The sequence below is a fragment of the Antechinus flavipes genome, chromosome 3, assembly GCF_016432865.1.
Source record: "Antechinus flavipes isolate AdamAnt ecotype Samford, QLD, Australia chromosome 3, AdamAnt_v2, whole genome shotgun sequence".
Classification (NCBI taxonomy): domain Eukaryota; kingdom Metazoa; phylum Chordata; class Mammalia; order Dasyuromorphia; family Dasyuridae; genus Antechinus; species Antechinus flavipes.
Window position 1 is genome coordinate 165,734,340 of NC_067400.1, and position 17,247 is coordinate 165,751,586.

The window sequence follows — 17,247 nt, forward strand, 5'->3', positions numbered from 1 at the left end:
AAACACCAGAATTTCATGGGACCTGACCATACACACCCAACACTGATCCAGCACAGCTGTGGCTGCTCATAGAGGAAACTACTGCTTTTAGAGGAAGCTTGAAAAATCTCCCCTGCCCTAAAGCACACCTTAACTTTAATATACATACATATATATATTCATATATATATATATATATATATAATATATGTAAAAAAATAAAGAGAACTCTGACATAGCTTCTATGGTGAAAGAGAAGACTCAAACCTTGAGGAGACTAAAGACAAATTGTCTCCAGATGATATAATCTGATCCTCATCACACAAGGCTCTCCTAGAAGAAATTTAAAAGGATCTTAAAAGAGAGACAGAAGAAAAATGGGAGAAGGAAATGAAAATTTTGCAAGAGGGTTTGGAAAAGGCATATAAGTCATAAGATAGATTTGATAAAATGGAAAAAGAAAACTCCCAGAAAAATAGAATTTGTGGAACAGAAAAAGAAAATAACTCCTTAAAAATGGAATTGTGAAATGAAAAAAAAAAATCCATAGAACAAAACAACTCATTAAAAATTCAATTGAACAATTACAAAAAGAAATAAAAAAGTAAATGAAGAAAATAATTCACTAAAATTCAGAACTGAACAAGTGGAAATGAATGATTCAATGAGACAACAAGAATCAGTCAAGCAAAACTGAAAAAAAAAATGTAAAATACCTAATTGGGAAAAAATGTAAATTGGAAAATAAATCTAGGAGAGATAATCTAAGAATTATTGGACTTCCTGAAATCTTTGATAAAAAAAAAAAAAAGGAGTCTAGACACTATTTTTCAGGAAATCAAAAAAGAGAACTGTGTGGAAGTCATAGAATCAGAAGGTAAAATGACCATTGAAAGAATTCACTGAACACCTGCTGAAAGAAACACCAAAATTAAGACCCCAAGGAATATCATTAAAACTATGTGGTACTGGCTAAGAAATAGAAATGTTGATCAGTGGTATAGGTTAAGTTCACAGAACAAAATATTCAATGACTATAGCAATCTAATATTTGACAAATCTAAAGACCCAGCTTTTGAGATAAGAATTACTATTTGACAAAAACTTCTGGGGAAATTAGAAAGTAGTATGGCAGAAAGTTGGCATAGACCCACACCTAACACCATTTACTGAGATAAGGTCAAAATGGGTTCATGATCTAGGCATAAATATAAACAATTAGAAGAACATAGGATAGTTTACATGTCAGAGTTGTGGGGGAGAAAGGAATTTGTGATCAAAGAAGAACTAGAAACCATTATTGATCACAAAATAGATATTTTTGATTGCATTAAATAAAGTTTTTGTACAAACAAAACTAATGCAGACAAGATTAGAAAGGAAGCAATAAACTGGGAAAACACCTTTACATCCAAAGGATCTGATAAAGACCTCATTTCTAAAATATATTGCAAATTGACTCAAATTTATAATAGTTTAAGCCATTCTCCAATTGATAAATGGTCAAAGGATATGAACAGACAATTTTCAGATGAAGAAACTAAAACTATGTGTAGTCACACGAAAAGGTGCTTCAAATCACTATTGATCAAAGAAATACAAATTGAGACAACTCTGACACACCACTACACACCTCTCAGATTGGCTAAGATGACAGGAAAAGATAACAACAAATGTTGGAGGGGATGTGGGAAAACTGAGACACTGATACATTGTTAGTGGAGCTGTGAATGGATCCACCATTCTGGAGAGCAGTTTGGAACTATGCTCATAAAGCTATCAAACTGTGCATACCCTTTGATCCAGCAGTGTTTCTACTGAGCTTATATCCCAAAGAGATCTTAAAGAAGGGAAAGGGACTTACATGTGCAAAAATATTTGTGGCAGCCCTTTTTGTAGTAGCAAGAAACTGGAAACTCAGTGGATACCCATCAATTGGAGAATGCCTTAATAAATTATAGTATATGAATGCTATGGAATAGCATTGTTCTGTAAGAAGTGACCAGCAGGATGATTTCAAAGAGGCTTGGAGAGGCCTACATGAACTGATGCTAAGTGAAATGAGCAGAACCAGCAGATCATTATATACAGCAACAACAAGATTATATGATAATCCATTCCCATGGATGTGGCTCTCTTCAACGAGAGAATTGAAACCAGTTCCACTTGTTCAGTTCAGTTATATACCATATAAACCCAGAGAGAGAACCATGGGAACAGAGTGTGGAATACAACATAGCATTCTCACTCTCTTTGTTGTTATTTGCTTGCATTATGTTTTCTTTCTCAGTTTTTTTTTCCTTCCTTCTTGATTTCTTGATCTGATTTTTCTTGTGCAACAAGATAACTGTACAAATATGTATATGTATGTATGTGTATATATATATAACATATATTTCAATATATTTAATATGTATTGGCCTACCTGCCAGCTAGAGGAGGGGGTAGGGGGAAGGAGGAAAATTTGGAACCAAAGGTTTTACAAGGGTCAATGTTAGAAAAATTATCTATGCATATGCTTTGTAAACAAATTAATTAATTAAAAAAATAAATATTATTGAATTTAGCAATGTAGTGACAAAATCGGCCTGTTTGCTTTATGTCCCCTATTATCCTTCTTTTTGTTTTTCTTTCAACTTTCATGGATAACTTTTTTTTCCACAATTATTAACCATTATTTTTTTTTCTCCCCTCACTGACTAAAAAGAAAGGAAGAAAGAAAAGAAAGGAAGGAAGGAAAGAATTAAGGAAGGAAGGAAGGAGAGGAAGGAAGGAAGGAAGAAGGAAGGAAGGAAGGAAGAAGGAAGGAAGGAAGGAAGGAAGGAAGGAAGAAAGGATAGGAAGAAAAGAAAGAAGGAAGAAAAGAGAGGAAAGAAGGAAGGAGAGCAAAAAAGAAAGGAAGGAAAGCAAAAAAGAAAGGAAGGAAAGAAGGAAGGAAGGAGAAGAAAGAAGGAAGGAGAGGAAAAAAGAAAGGGAGGAAAGAAGGAAAGAAGGAAGGAGAGGAAGGAAGGAAGGAAACAAGGAAGGAAGGAAGGAAGACTGAAGAAATCATGGCTTTATATAAACATAATCAAGCAAAAAACAATCCATATTGGTAGTATCCAAAAACATATTTCTTATTTTGCATATTAGTTCATTATGTCTTTCTCATAAAGATAAGCAATAATGTTCATTAATTCTCTGAAATCATGGTTGAGATTTAATTGTTAGTTCTTAAATCATTGAGGATTGTTAGTTTTTTTACAAAATTTATATTGTTATAATTTCTTCTTTTGATCTTCCTCACATCACTGCAGCAGCTTGTACTTGTTTTTCTGCTCTCTCTGAAACTTCCTCAGTAGTCTGTCTGTCTATCTCTGTCTCTGTCTCTGTTTCTGTGTGTGTGTGTGTTTGTGTGTGTGTGTGTGTGTGTGTGTGTGTGTGTATTTCTCAATTGATCCAGAAAACAATTCTTTGACACCATAAACTTCTGTGCATTTTAAACTTGTTTTATTGATGCCTCTCTTTTTTTTTATACATGACTACTTAGAAACTCACGATTTTTGCCCCAATCTCTGTCCCAACATACAGCTTTAAAAAGAAACAAATCACAACTTTAAAATAATACAATATAAACACCTTTTTTAAAAAAGGACACCATAGTCTTCTTTATCTTCTGGGCATTATTTTTACTTGCTAAATCATGGTATATTAATAGGTATTTAAAAATTGGAGTTCTACATTCTGCAAATTCTAATAAGTTTTAAAATGCTTTTAAAAAGTTTGACCTCTTTAAAAATGCATGTTGTTTTAAAAAATAGGTAGATTCACAGAAAATCAGCTTTTAGTTAGTTCTTATTTTAAGAAAATCTTTATTCCTGCTGGGAAGTGTCAAGATTGACTTATGAAGGAAATATGTCAGAATTGTGCCAATGTCCAGATCTCAGAGAATGTGACTGAGGAAATAAAAAAAAGAAAGATGAATCATGAGGCTAGGGCTGACTACAAAGCTGTAGTATTAGGGAAGAAAGTTTTTATTTTGAGTCAGAATAACCATGGAAGGAGAAGAACAAAGACTAACATTGCTATAAAAGATGGGGGAGGGGATTGGATCCAGGAAAATAAAGCACTAATTATACAAGAAATATTAAAGTTATCAGCATTTGGTACACCAAAGAAAGTATACAAAGATACTTAGATACTTACCATGTCAAATATATATATATATACATATATATATATATATATATATATATATATATATGTATATATATATATATATATGACTAGAGCTGAAAAGAAGCTTAGAGTCCTTCTGAGTCAGCCCTCTTATTTTACAGATGAGGAAACTGAGTTCAAAGAATATAATTTGCCCAAAGATTCTATGAACAAGTTAATGACAGAGGCAGGACTAAAATCTAGCTCCCCTGACTCATGTCAACCAGATGGTGCCAAACCTCCCAGATTTTCTGGTAGAGTCCAGATTTAAGGAACAGAATATATATATTTTAATACTGCTTCACAAAAATATATTTGTCAAATTTATTTCAGTTTTTGATATTTTTCAATTTTGGTTTTTAAATTTTTATTTTGAATGCAAAACATTCAGTAAAGACAAGTCTATGAGCTTATCACTCTGGTTGTTTAGCCCAAAACTTCTAAAATCGTGGGTTATGGCTCCATATGGGATCATATAAATGAATGTGGGGGGTCAGGAAACATTTGACATTAGTAAAAAGAAGCAAAGATTTAATTCTTTATGTTAAAAATAAGCAAGACCATCCATTTCTTTAATATGCAAATTTGGTTTCATTTTTAATAAATGGTAAGATTACATGTATGCCAAAAATTGTTTTAAAATAAATTTCCTTATGATTTATTATCAATGATTGTTTAATTTGAGTGCCAAATTTATATACATACCCCGATTGCATAAACATTTCTTGGATGAAAAGAGGTGTGTAAAAAGTTTAAGAAGCTCTGGTTTAGCCTGTAAAAACAGGCAAAGGAGAAAACATGGGGGAAGAAGTGGCAAATTTTGGGGAATAATATTTCTCTATCTTCTGACCCATAATTATGTCATATTGCTTCTCACACTTACAAAATTTGTTTAGCTTTTATTCTTCATAGAAGAATTCTCTTCTAGAGATATTTACTTAATCACTTCATAGTGTTAGCAATAAGTTAATGAAGAAAAATCAAAGAGAGCAACAAAATGGATCTTGATTCATGGTTCAGGCCATTAAATTATCCTGACTTATTAAATATAGAAAAGTCATCATTATTACTTGGTAGCAAATCTCTGACTTGACAATACAAAATACCTTTAAAAACCTCACCAAAGTATGATCTTGGCTAATTTAACTCTTTCAGTGGCATAAATATCACTGTTGCTTGAGCATTACACTTTTTTCATTTAATATTTTTGGCTGTGTTTTTAAAATTAATATTCCTTGAAAACAAAAAGCATATCTTTCTACCAATTTTTATTTAGTGAAAATTCATGATGATATGGCTAAAATAGTATTCATAAAAGAGGGAGAGGTAGAGGGAAGTAAAATATTTTAAGAAATTTTACTCAAGCATTCAATTTTAATGTTTCAGTGTACAGACATTGGAAATTGGAATACTGGACATCTTTGGTTTTGAAGAATTTCAGAAGAATGAATTTGAACAAGTAAGTAGCATTATGTGTAAGTCATATGCATTTAAATTATGTTTTAGGTAACTCAGTTTTGATCTTTTAGGTTCAGAAAAAATAATATAATCTTTGGATAAGAAAAAAAATTAAAATAAGTAGTTTACTTTCTCTGGATGCCATTTAAAAATGCTGCTTTTCTGTTGCTACTACTATTACTACGACTTCTACTACTACTACTACAGAAAAAAGGAAGGAAGGAAGGAAAGTAGGAAGGAAAGAAATATTTACTATGTCCCTATGTTTGTGTTAAGCACTGGAGGTACAAATAAATAGAAAATTAGAGATAGCCTCTGCTTTCAAGTAGATTATATTCTTATGAAGCAAGGCAATACATTAAGGTGAACTAAAGAGTAGAGGGAGTGAATGGTAGAAAGAAATTAATGGATACTGGGCTCAGTAGTGTCATTGTGAGGAGTATGTGAGTATCTTGGAGGGCAATTTCCACAAAATGGAGATTGTAGTAAAATAAGTTGTATTAAACAGGCCTTTCAAAGGAAAATCCCTTGGTGAATAGACTGCAGGGATATTAGGACATTGTAGGACAAGGAGCCCTCAGTTGCTAAGGGAAGTTCTAGGATGAAATAGTAATAAGAGATAATACCCTGAAGTCTAGAAAAATAAAGTACTATGGCTAACATTTATCTAACTTGTTTACCCAATTAAAATGTTCATAGTCCTTTGCATATATCATTTCTTCTGAACAGAATGCAGCAAATGCATTTCCACAATTTCAAAATTAAATTTAAATACAATAGATGTGATCACTTGAAGGTACCTGCTACCTGAGTCATGCTGGTTGAAATGAACTTTTAATGAGGAGAAACTTTGTTTAGATTTGAAATTTGATTGGAAACATTCAGGCGTCTCAGGCAAAAAAAAAAAAAATTTAAGAAGAATCAAAATTGTATGTTTTGTTAAATGTTATTAGGAGAGTAATTCTTATGTAATATTTGTGGGATTTAAAAATTGGGAATGATCATCTATTTCAATTTCCTCTTATAGATGAATAAACCGAAGCCATGTTGGGGAAATGTTTTGCACAAGGTCACACAGATTGTAAATGGCAAAACTAGGATTGATACAACGGTCTTTAGATTCCAGGCTTAAAGTCTTTTTTTTTAGACTATATCACTATTCATGTTCAATGATGACATATCTAATGAATCAATCTATGTCTTACAGAACCAATTCATTTCATAAGTTTTCACTTAAATCCTATAATATGAAAAGAATCTGCTTTGAGGAAGGATGTACTCAGCTTCTGTTTCATTCTCAACATCTTTATCTCCTCTTTCTTTTAATGATCCAGAAGACCAGAAGTATGATGTTTCATCATTAGAAACATCACAGCTTGCATGAGCATAGAGTCAGTCAGAGTGCTAAATAGAAAATAAAAGTTCTCATAGTCAAAGATCTATTGACTTCTCTTCCAACAAGGAAGATTAAATGTCTATATATTAATCTCAGTCATTCAAGTACATTCTAGCAATAGATAAATGTGACATCTATGATGAGTTTTGCATAGTGCCTAGCACATGGTAGGTGTTTAATAAATGGTTATTTTCACTTCCCTCTACTGGAGGTTGACCATTTTAACAATGTCTTATAAATCATAGGAATTTTCATCTAAATGGCCTGATAGAACCACAATTGGAGAAGAAGAAAGGAAATGAAGAGTAATGCTATGCCTGACCCTGTGAATAAATAATACGTTTTAGAGAGATTTATAGAGATAATATGATGTAATGGAAAAATCATTGTGTCTGGAATTTGGAAAGACCTGAATTCATATCCACTTTCATGAGCTATGAGACCATAAGCAAGTTATTTCTAAACCTCTCTTGACTTCATATTTTTCATATGAAAACAATATAAATCATAATAGTCACAGTATTATGTCTTAGGGGTTATTATAAGGATTAAGATAATATATATCAAGTACTTTTTAAACCCTAAATTTTATTTAGTATTTCAAAATATGTATTATTTTAAATAATTTTAAATTTAAAATATATTTTAAAATATTATTCCCCCTCTCTCATCTACCTGTACTGACAATAACAAGATCTATATTGGAGCTAACTTTTCTACCAATACCTATGTGCTTTCAAGAGAACAAAGATCACTATGTGTTTATTTTAATAGTATAATAGTATCCTATTTTGGTATTGGAATAGAGTAATTTTATTGCTGTTTTTATATTACCTTATTCATCTTGCTTGCTGCTAAAATATTTTAATTAACCATGAATTTTATTATCGCTGAGGTTTGAGGTTTTATGTAACAGAACTATAATTTGTTCATCTGAAAAATGAATAAATAATAAATCCTAAGTAAAACCTGAATGTCACTTTCATGAAACTATGAGTAATTCTTAAACCTAGACTTGGTTGCTTATAAATTATGAAATGAAAAGGAACATTTTTTTTTAAATTCTTGATTTTCCCAGTTTTCTTTTGCTGTCAAACATAATAGTGTGTAGTTGTCATTTAGGAGGATATAATTCCTTTCTTTGAGCAATATCCAAATCCCATTTTACTCACACTGGATTTAGCAAATCCACATTGTTGATTATGAATTCATTATTATATTTTCATTTATATAGTAATATGTTTTTAGAAGACTAAATTGCTAACATACTTGAGGGTTTCATCATTCTTTAACTCACTCAAAATTTCTTTTTTTTTAAGTTTCTGTCCAACATTACTTTTCTAACAATCAATTTTTTTCCAAAAAGTATTTCATTGTTTAAAAAAAAAATTGAGTGAATTGTTTCTGCCTAAATTTGGCACTCTTCATTGATTAAATTAACCAAAGAAGCAGAACTAAACAAAAATATCCAAAAGCAAGAATAAAAATTAAAGGACTTAACCCTTCTTAACCAGTTCAGAAAATATGTTTTTCTCAATATGTTTTTCTTCCATATAGTATCCATAATAGGATACTATTATACTATTAAAATAAACACATAGTGATCTTTGTTCTCTTGAAAGCACATAGGTATTGGTAGAAAAGTTAGCTCCAATATAGATCTTATTATTGTCAGTACAGGTAGATGAGAGAGGGGGAATAATATTTTAAAATATATTTTAAATTTAAAATTATTTAAAATAATATATATTTTGAAATACTAAATAAAATTTAGGGTTTAAAAGATACTTGATATATATTATCTTAATCCTTATAATAAAAAGTTAGAACAGGGACAGATTTAAGTATACAGTTAAGTACTCTAGAATACCACCCCAAATCAGGCTTAAATAGTTACATCATATTATCCTTCCACTAATGCTGATATAAAAAGTTAATGTTTTTCAACTAAATGAAAATATTAATAAAAGCCCCCTTTATTTCACTGGTACATTTCTGCTTCTCTTCATGTTTTCAAGATTTCAGAAAATTCTCAGACAGACTGAATATCAGATGAAGTAGATGTTTGACAACTATTTGATTAATCAGTGGGAAGAGCCAAACGAAGTAATTTGTGTTCTAGAATGGATTTTTTTTTTACCTGAATTTGGCACTCACTATTCATTGATTATGTTAACCAAAATAACTCACTAGTTTACCTCATTTTCAAGTAGATATAGAGTGAATATAATTTCTTTTATTAGAAAATTATGACATACTAAAAAGTTTTAAAATATTTCATAATTCATTGATTATAAACCAATTAGAACTCTACCCAAATAGCTCACCTAAATATCACCTAGGTTTGTAGATTTATTCATGGAAGTTGTAAAGGACCCTAGATGTCAATCATTGAATCTATTGTTGTGTCTGGTGGCTAATCATTCCCTCCATTATATCCTTCTCAAGAAACAATAATAGCTAATGTTGCTATCCCTATTTTATATGTTAACACATTTGATCCTTGCCTGTGAAATAGGTGCTATCATCACTATTTTGCAGATAGTGAAACTGAGTCAGATAAGTTAAATGACTGATTTGCCTAGGATCACATAGCTAATAAGTTTCTGAGTCTTGGATCCAAATTAAAGTCTTCCTGACTTCAGATTCTATCTGCTGGGCCACCTAGGTCCTTCAAATAATAATATTTTCAATTTTTTTTTCAATGATAGCAGGGAAGGTAATGAATGTCTGAGTTACTGTCCTTGATTCATATATGAATGTTTAATATTTTTAATGTTTTGTTATCTTAATTGTGAAAATTATAGTGGTAATATCACAGTAGGAAATATTCATGATGTTTATGCATACTAACAATCCCCAAATTTCTCACTGGACATGACAACCAAATCCTTGTGAAATAGGAGCTTTGTTGGAATGAATTGCAATAAAATCAAATATTGACAGCATGTTGTAGGGATTTAGAAAGGAAGTCAAAGGTTTGTCAAAACAAAAGCCTATGCCTCAGAAGTTAAAACTGTGATTCATTACTGCTGACCCAAGCTTCCTCCAAACTAGTTTGACAAGGACTTGGAGAAGTTCCCTGCTTATTGGTTGTTTTCTTAAAAAAAAAAAAAAAATACGGTAACTATAGGTCAAAAACAGCTCAGTTAAACTTAGAATGAGCCTAGACATAGGGGGGAACCAGGAGACTGAAATATACCTGATTGAACTGTTTATTTCATCTTCTAGTGATATAGTAAAAGTTCTTTCTTGTCCATATCATTAGAAGCATTCATCAAGCATCTAATTATGCAAATGCTATCCTTGGCACACTGTGCAAGGAGGATATAAACCTATTTTAGTCTATGTCTACTAGGAGTTTACAGAGGGGACTCCTTTTCCTTTTTATATTAAAATTTCTTGTGGTTACATGAAATGCTTAATGTATCTATATTCTGTTTCCTGGGAAGAATAAATCCATGAAATTTCTATTCCTTGTTCATGGTCCAGTCTTCTGGAGTCAAAAAGCAAAATATTACTTCTTTCAGATGACAGCTCCATAAATATTAAACGACATCTGTCATGCCCTCCCTGCCTTTTCTAGAGTAAACATTTTTAACTCTCAATTTATTTTTATATTATATATGCTCTAACTTATCCAGTCTCCTCAAATGGTTACACTATAGATTCTCTCTAGTTAATGAATGTTCTATTAAAATGTTGTTTCCTGAAGCTGAACAGACATCTGAATTGGAAAAAAATCTAGTAGAACTATGTGTCCCATATATTATATCTCTTGTAAACCTAAGATTACATTATTTGGAAGGGGTTGGGGGATTTCATGTAGCCCTTTTGATTATTAATGAGTTTGAAATTCACTGAATCTTCTCATCTTTTCTCAATGTCTATGTATATCCTAGTTATAAAAGACATCCCAATCCCTCTACTACCCTTGGAACAATTTCTCATATTAATCAAAGTTTTATCCTGAATTTCAGGTATCCAAAGAATGAGGGGTGTAGGGGTAAGGGAACGGATATTTCATCCTTAGGAAATTGTCTATCGTTCTTGTGCAGCACAATGTCTCCTGCACCATTGCCCAACTATGAACTGAGTCTCCATGAGTATATCATGGAAATATTAGCCAGGGACAAAATATTTCTCACTAGGTGGGGGGAAGGAGGGGAAAAATTGGAACAAAAGGTTTGGCAATTGTCAATGCTGTAAAATTAACCATACATATAACTTGTAAATAAACGACTATTAAAAAAAAAAAAAAAACTATTTCCCACTAGCACATCCTCCCCTCACTCTTCCATACACATCCACTTCTTTCTCCATGATTGAATTTGCCATAGGTAGTGAATAGTTATATATATGATAGAAAGGGAAAGCTACAAATAGAAGTTAATATTGAAATAAATATAGGGTTGGCATATAGCACCAGATTTAGTGCATTAAACATAGGAGAACTCTAAAGATGTATTCTTCTATAAAATGAACAATTTATACCACATAAATTTATTCTTTTTTTAAGTAGAAACTTCTTCTTAAGTAATACTTTTATAGAGCTATATTTATGGATTGTATGTTGGTTAGTAAGTTTAAGTTCATTTTTCTTAGATCATGAAGGATTCAGAAAAATAATATTGTGAAAATAGGAGTGTGTGTACATATACACACATACACACATATTATACACATATATACACATATATATTTGTAATACGTGTACATATAAATTGAATTATGTGAAGTATTTTGAAAATTTGTTTCTGCCAAAATATATATTTGCTGTTAGCTTGATTTTCCAGTCAATTTTTTTAAATTTCAAAAACTCATTTATCTACATCACAGAAAAATTTATAAAGTGAACTAAATTCATAAAAATATTGGATTTACTTTATTAGTTTATGATGTTCTTTGTAGTAGAGCTAAAATGATGATTGTAAAAATAAATACATAAATAATTGATACCCTTTAAATTTCCATTATGATGTTGAGATCTATTAATATAATAAATTGTAAATTTTTGGTTTTCTATTTATATCTAACTAAAATGTGAATGTTTAAATTTCCTTTTTAAATATGTTGCATGAGTTTTTTTGTTATACTTCATAATTGAATTTGAAGAAATTTTTATTATACATTTGATTTTAATGACAATAACAGTAATTGTATGCTAAATTAATTTTTACAAGTCTCATTTCATGTATTATTTTATTTTATTTGTTTCTTACCTTAAAGCAATCCTGTAAGGTATTATTAAACCTCCTATATGATAAGGAAAGTGAATCTGACAAAAATTAAGTGACTTACCTATTATAACATAGCTACTAAATGACTAAAATTTTAACTCCAAGATTCCTGCTTTCAGATTTAACAATTTTTCCATTAGACTACTTACCCACCATTTGAAACAAGTAATTTTCAAATGTTGAAGAAAGGAAGAGGGAGAAGACAGTGGGAGTTGGTGAACAGAAAGTCTTTTTGCAAAAAAAAAAAAAAAAATTGGTATAAACAAGCTATAGAATTATGTAGAGTAACAAAATCAAAAGGTAGAGCCATGTCACATGAAGCATGTGTGGCATTTATATGATCCTTTCATTTGTGACAGGGAAGAGGGAAGAAGTTGCATAGTGGCTACAATGTGCTAGATACTGTAGGTACTTTGTACATATTATTTCATTTGATCTTCCCAACAATTTTATGAGGTGCATGCCATATTATAGTTGAGGAAACTAGAGGTTAATTGATTTGGCCAGAGTCATGCAGCTAGTAACTGTCTGAGACCAGGTTTGAACTCTGGTATTCTTGACTCCAGTCTCAGTGTTCAGATTATTACCAATATGTAAACAGCTCTTGCCAGTAGGTTGAGGATTGATTAGACTAAGAGAAACCACGCATGATTTCTTTCAAGAAGCAAAAATAAGGAAGAAGTTTGCCAAAAAAAGATTTTTAAGGCAAACTATTAAGACAGTACATATATTTTTAATAGGTAATTTATCCAATATACCTGCTAAGACAAGCTAGGAATTTGTCATCATACCTTAGTTCAAATTGAAATAGCTCAAGGGCTGCCTCTGAGTGAAATATAAGTTAAAGATTTATAAAAGCAAATGTTAAAATAAGTGTATCTTAAAACACTAAATATTCAAATTGAACATAAAGATCATTTTATTTTTTTTCTTTTGACACCTCATAACAGCATGGCATGGAAATGACTGCATTTTAGTGGCTTAATGTCAGGAGAGGGCAAGTTCAGAAAGGTTTTACCATGCCATTATGCCTCCTGAGCAATAGTTCTGCTATTCATGGATCAGCCTAAGAATGTTAAGTTTTTTCACCAGAAATTTGGCTGCTTATTGAATAATTTGAAGTGAATGTGAGAATGGATAAATCTGTAATATGATCCTTAGTCCTCTCAGTTCCCTTTTCACAGTGATGATAGAAGAGTGACAGAAAAAAAAAATGACAGGCGTTATTGAGCCTTAGTTTTCATGGTACACAAGAGTATTAATTTAAATATTTATCTTCTTCATGAAAGATATTTGTGTGACAAAAAAGTTGATGAATGAATGTAGGATTTGAGTCTATCTATATTGATATGAAGAGTAAAATCACTCCATGAAAAGGAAGAAATAAAGAATTGTAGCTATGAAGAAAGATAACTCACAATCTCCCCCCACCCCAAGAATAAAATAAAGATTTTTTGTGCCCATAGGCAGAAGACATATTACCTTGTAATGTTATTTGTAAGTATACACAAATCTATAAAGATAATAATATATATTGCCATCTGTTCCAGAGAAGAGATGAGGGGAAATGTCCTATAAAGACCCTAACAAGATTATCCAAATTTGAAGGCAACTTTATAATTTTGATGTGAAGATAGTCATAGAAAAGAATAATGAAAATATTTTGAAAACTTTGAAGTCTTAAAGTCAGGGCCTATTTTTTTTTTTGTCTTTCCTTAGCATTTTAGCATGTATAGTAGGTGCTTAACAGATGAGTGCTTGCTTGCTGAATTAATGAGGGAGTGACTGCTTCTAATTTAAGAAATAAATAGGACCCCAGTAAAGTAATCAACAGTTTCACTCTTATGTATCATGAATGACTTATTCAATAAACATCCAGAAAGGTGGATGCATAAAGCATTGCACAAAAATGTACAGAATTGAATTTCTTTTTATAGATAGGAAATATCTAGTTATGAATCTAGCAATCATTTTAGAATCAACTGGCTATGGATTGATAGATTTCCAACTGTTTGATAAATAAGGAATAATTAACAACAAATTTAAAAAGTGTAAGATGCTACATGCAGCTAACAATAGATCCAACTCAGCTCTTTGACATATTTTTGACAGAAAATGAAAAAATGGATACAAAAAGAGATATTGACTCATTATTACTATTTTGTAGAAAAGGTTAATTAACACATAAAGTCAGCGCAAGAACAGACCAAAAGAAGACTAAAATTGCTTCCATTAGTTAATCCCTTATTTCCCTTCCAAGCAGACAGGCAAGGCTGCCAAAGACAGTATCAGTTTAGAGTACAGTATGTTCTATTTACCTCCTTAACTTCTTTCTTATTTATTTTGTGGTTCAATTTATCTAGTTCTGAGAGAGCAAGATTGAGATTCCCCACTAGTATAGTTTTGCTGTCGAAATCTTGCAGTTCTCTATGCTACTATATCATTTGGTTCATATATGTTTAGTATTGATATTACTTCACTTTGTATGGTACTATTTAGCATGATGCAGTTTTCTTCATTATCTCTTTTATTTAGATAAATTTTTTTTTTCTTTTTGCTGTATCTGAGATCATGATCGCTAACCTTGCTTTTTTTTTTTCCACTTCAACTGAAGCATAATAGATTTTGCTCCAGACTTTTATCTTTACTCTGAATGTATCATTCTGCTTCAAATGTGTTTCTTGTAAACAACATATTGTAGGATCCTGGCTTTTAATCCAATCTGCTCTATGCTTCTATTTTATGGGAGAGTTCATCCCATTCACATTCACAATTTAAATTACTAACTCTGTATTTCCTGCCATCTTGTTTTCCTCAAAGTTATACTTTTCTCTTTTCTTCCCCCCTTTCCCTCCTCCCCAGTATTTTGTTTCTGACACCTCCCTCAAACAGTCCTCCCCTTGTACAGGCCTTCCCCCTTTATTATACTTTTCCCCTTCTACTTCTGTTCTCCCTTCTATTAGCCTTCCCATTTCATTTCCCCTTTCCCCTCCTACTTCTCTTTAGAGTGAGACAAGTTTCTCTATGAAGCTAAATATGTCCAATATTCTTTCTTTGAGCCAAATCTGATGAAAGTAAGATTCTCACAATGTTCATCCTCTTCCCTTCTTTCCCTTAACTGGAATAGGGCTTTTTAAAATCTCTTCATGAGATGTAATTTACCTCATTTAAACTCCATTTTCTTCCTCTTCCAGTAGAATTCCCTTTCCTCCTCTAGTTTCTTTTTTATATCATCACAATAAAATTAAATTATACCCGAACCTTCTAAGTATACACACAACAGAGATACAAATCTTAAGAGTTAAATATATCATCTTCCCTATATACTTTCTAACTTTTTTTCCTTTTTTTTTTTCCATTTTTTTTCTTTTTATCTTTTTTTATGCTTCTCTTAAGTTCTGTATTGAAGATCAGATTTTCTGTTCAGTTCTGGTCTTTTATCAGAAATAAATGAAATTCACCTATTTCATTGAATGGCCATCTTTTTTTCCAGAAAAATCATGTTTAACTTTGTGGGATAGCTGATTCCTGACTTCAATCCAAGTTCCTTTGCCTTTCAAAATACCTGATTCCAGGCCCCTCTATCCTTTAAAGTGGAAGATTTTAGGTCCAGGGTAATCCAGACATAGCTTCTCAATATTTGATTTTTTTTTTCTGGCTGCTTGCAATCTTTTCTCCTTGATCTGATAATTATGAAATTTAGCTATAATAGTCTTTGTAGTTTTTATTTTGGGGATCTTTTTCAGGAGGTGGTGAATTCTTTCAATGGCTATTTTACCCTCTAGTTCTAGGATATCAGGGCAATTTTCCTTAATGATTTCCTGAAAGATCATATCTAGGCTCTTTTTTTTATCATGGCTTTCAGGTAGTCTGATAATCCTTGGATTGTCTCTCCTGGATCTATTTTCCAGGTCAATTGTTTTTCCAATGAGGTACTTTACATTTTTTCCTATTTTTCACTTTTTGGGATTTTGTTTGACTAATTCTTGAAGTCTCATTGAGTCATTCACTTCCATTTCAAATCTGATTCTTAGGGAATTATTTTCTTCAGTTACCTTTTTTATTTCCTTTTGCATTGGGCCAATTTAATTTTTAAACAAGGTGTTTTGTTCATTTTTTTCTATTTCATAAATTATGTTTTTCCACAAATTGGTTTCTTTTTCAATTCTATTTCACAAGGAGATATAAGCTTTTTCCATTTCATCAAATCACTTTTGTAAGGAATTATATGATTTTTCAATTTCACTAAATCTTTTTTTTAAGGAATTTTCTACAGATAATTTCTTTTTCGTTTTTTTAAATTCTCTTGCAAAGTTCTTATTTCTTTTCTCCATTTTTCTTTTAACTCTCTTTTAAGATCCTTTTTGAATTCTTCTAAGAGAGCCTTGTATGATGGAGACCAACTCATGTCATCCTTTGAGGCTTCTTCTGGAGACAATTTGCCTTTAGGATCCTCAGGGTTTGAGATCTGTTCTCTTTCTTCATAAAAGCTACCTAATGTCAGAATCCTTTTTGCTTTTTTGCTCATTTTTTAAAGGATGAGATCTCCCTAAGAGATTGTCCCAAGCTTTCTCTACAGATGACATTGGCTTTATGCTGCTCTGCCCTGATGCTGATGACTTCCTTCTGCTGCTGGGTCACATGGCAAAGTTCTGTGTTATTCTGGGGTTCAGAAGCTCACCATTTGCCTTTTGTATTTTCATTGGATGTCTCATATTTAATCTGCTGATCCACTGGCTTCTGAATCAGGACAGAGCAGCCACTGCTGCTGTATTTTGGGTAAGAGCCTATTAGTAGATTCTCTGGCACTCAGAAACCACACTGCACCTGTGCTCAACTGCCCCTCTCCCCTGCCCAATTGAAAAAGACATTTTCTGAAATTTCTTTCAAAATATCTTCTGCTGGAAATTTGTTACACTCCAAATATTTGTGGGTTCTATCACTCCAAACAGTTCAAAGGGTTGATCTGGTGTTGAT

The 17,247-nt window shown here is 31.5% G+C and overlaps 1 protein-coding gene and 1 long non-coding RNA gene across 2 annotated transcripts in view; one reads left to right on the forward strand and one right to left on the reverse strand.

Annotated features, from left to right (window-relative positions):
* The window catches only part of MYO16 (myosin XVI), a 722,870-nt gene that overhangs the window by 431,801 nt on the left and 273,822 nt on the right, over window positions 1-17,247 (forward strand). Inside the window, exon 21 of the mRNA XM_051984178.1 lies at window positions 5,563-5,635. Within this exon, the coding sequence (XP_051840138.1) occupies window positions 5,563-5,635 (73 nt within the window). The remainder of the gene's footprint in view (window positions 1-5,562; window positions 5,636-17,247) is intronic.
* LOC127553459 (uncharacterized) overlaps window positions 1-17,247 on the reverse strand; it is a 37,891-nt gene that overhangs the window by 9,317 nt on the left and 11,327 nt on the right. The window lies entirely within an intron of this gene.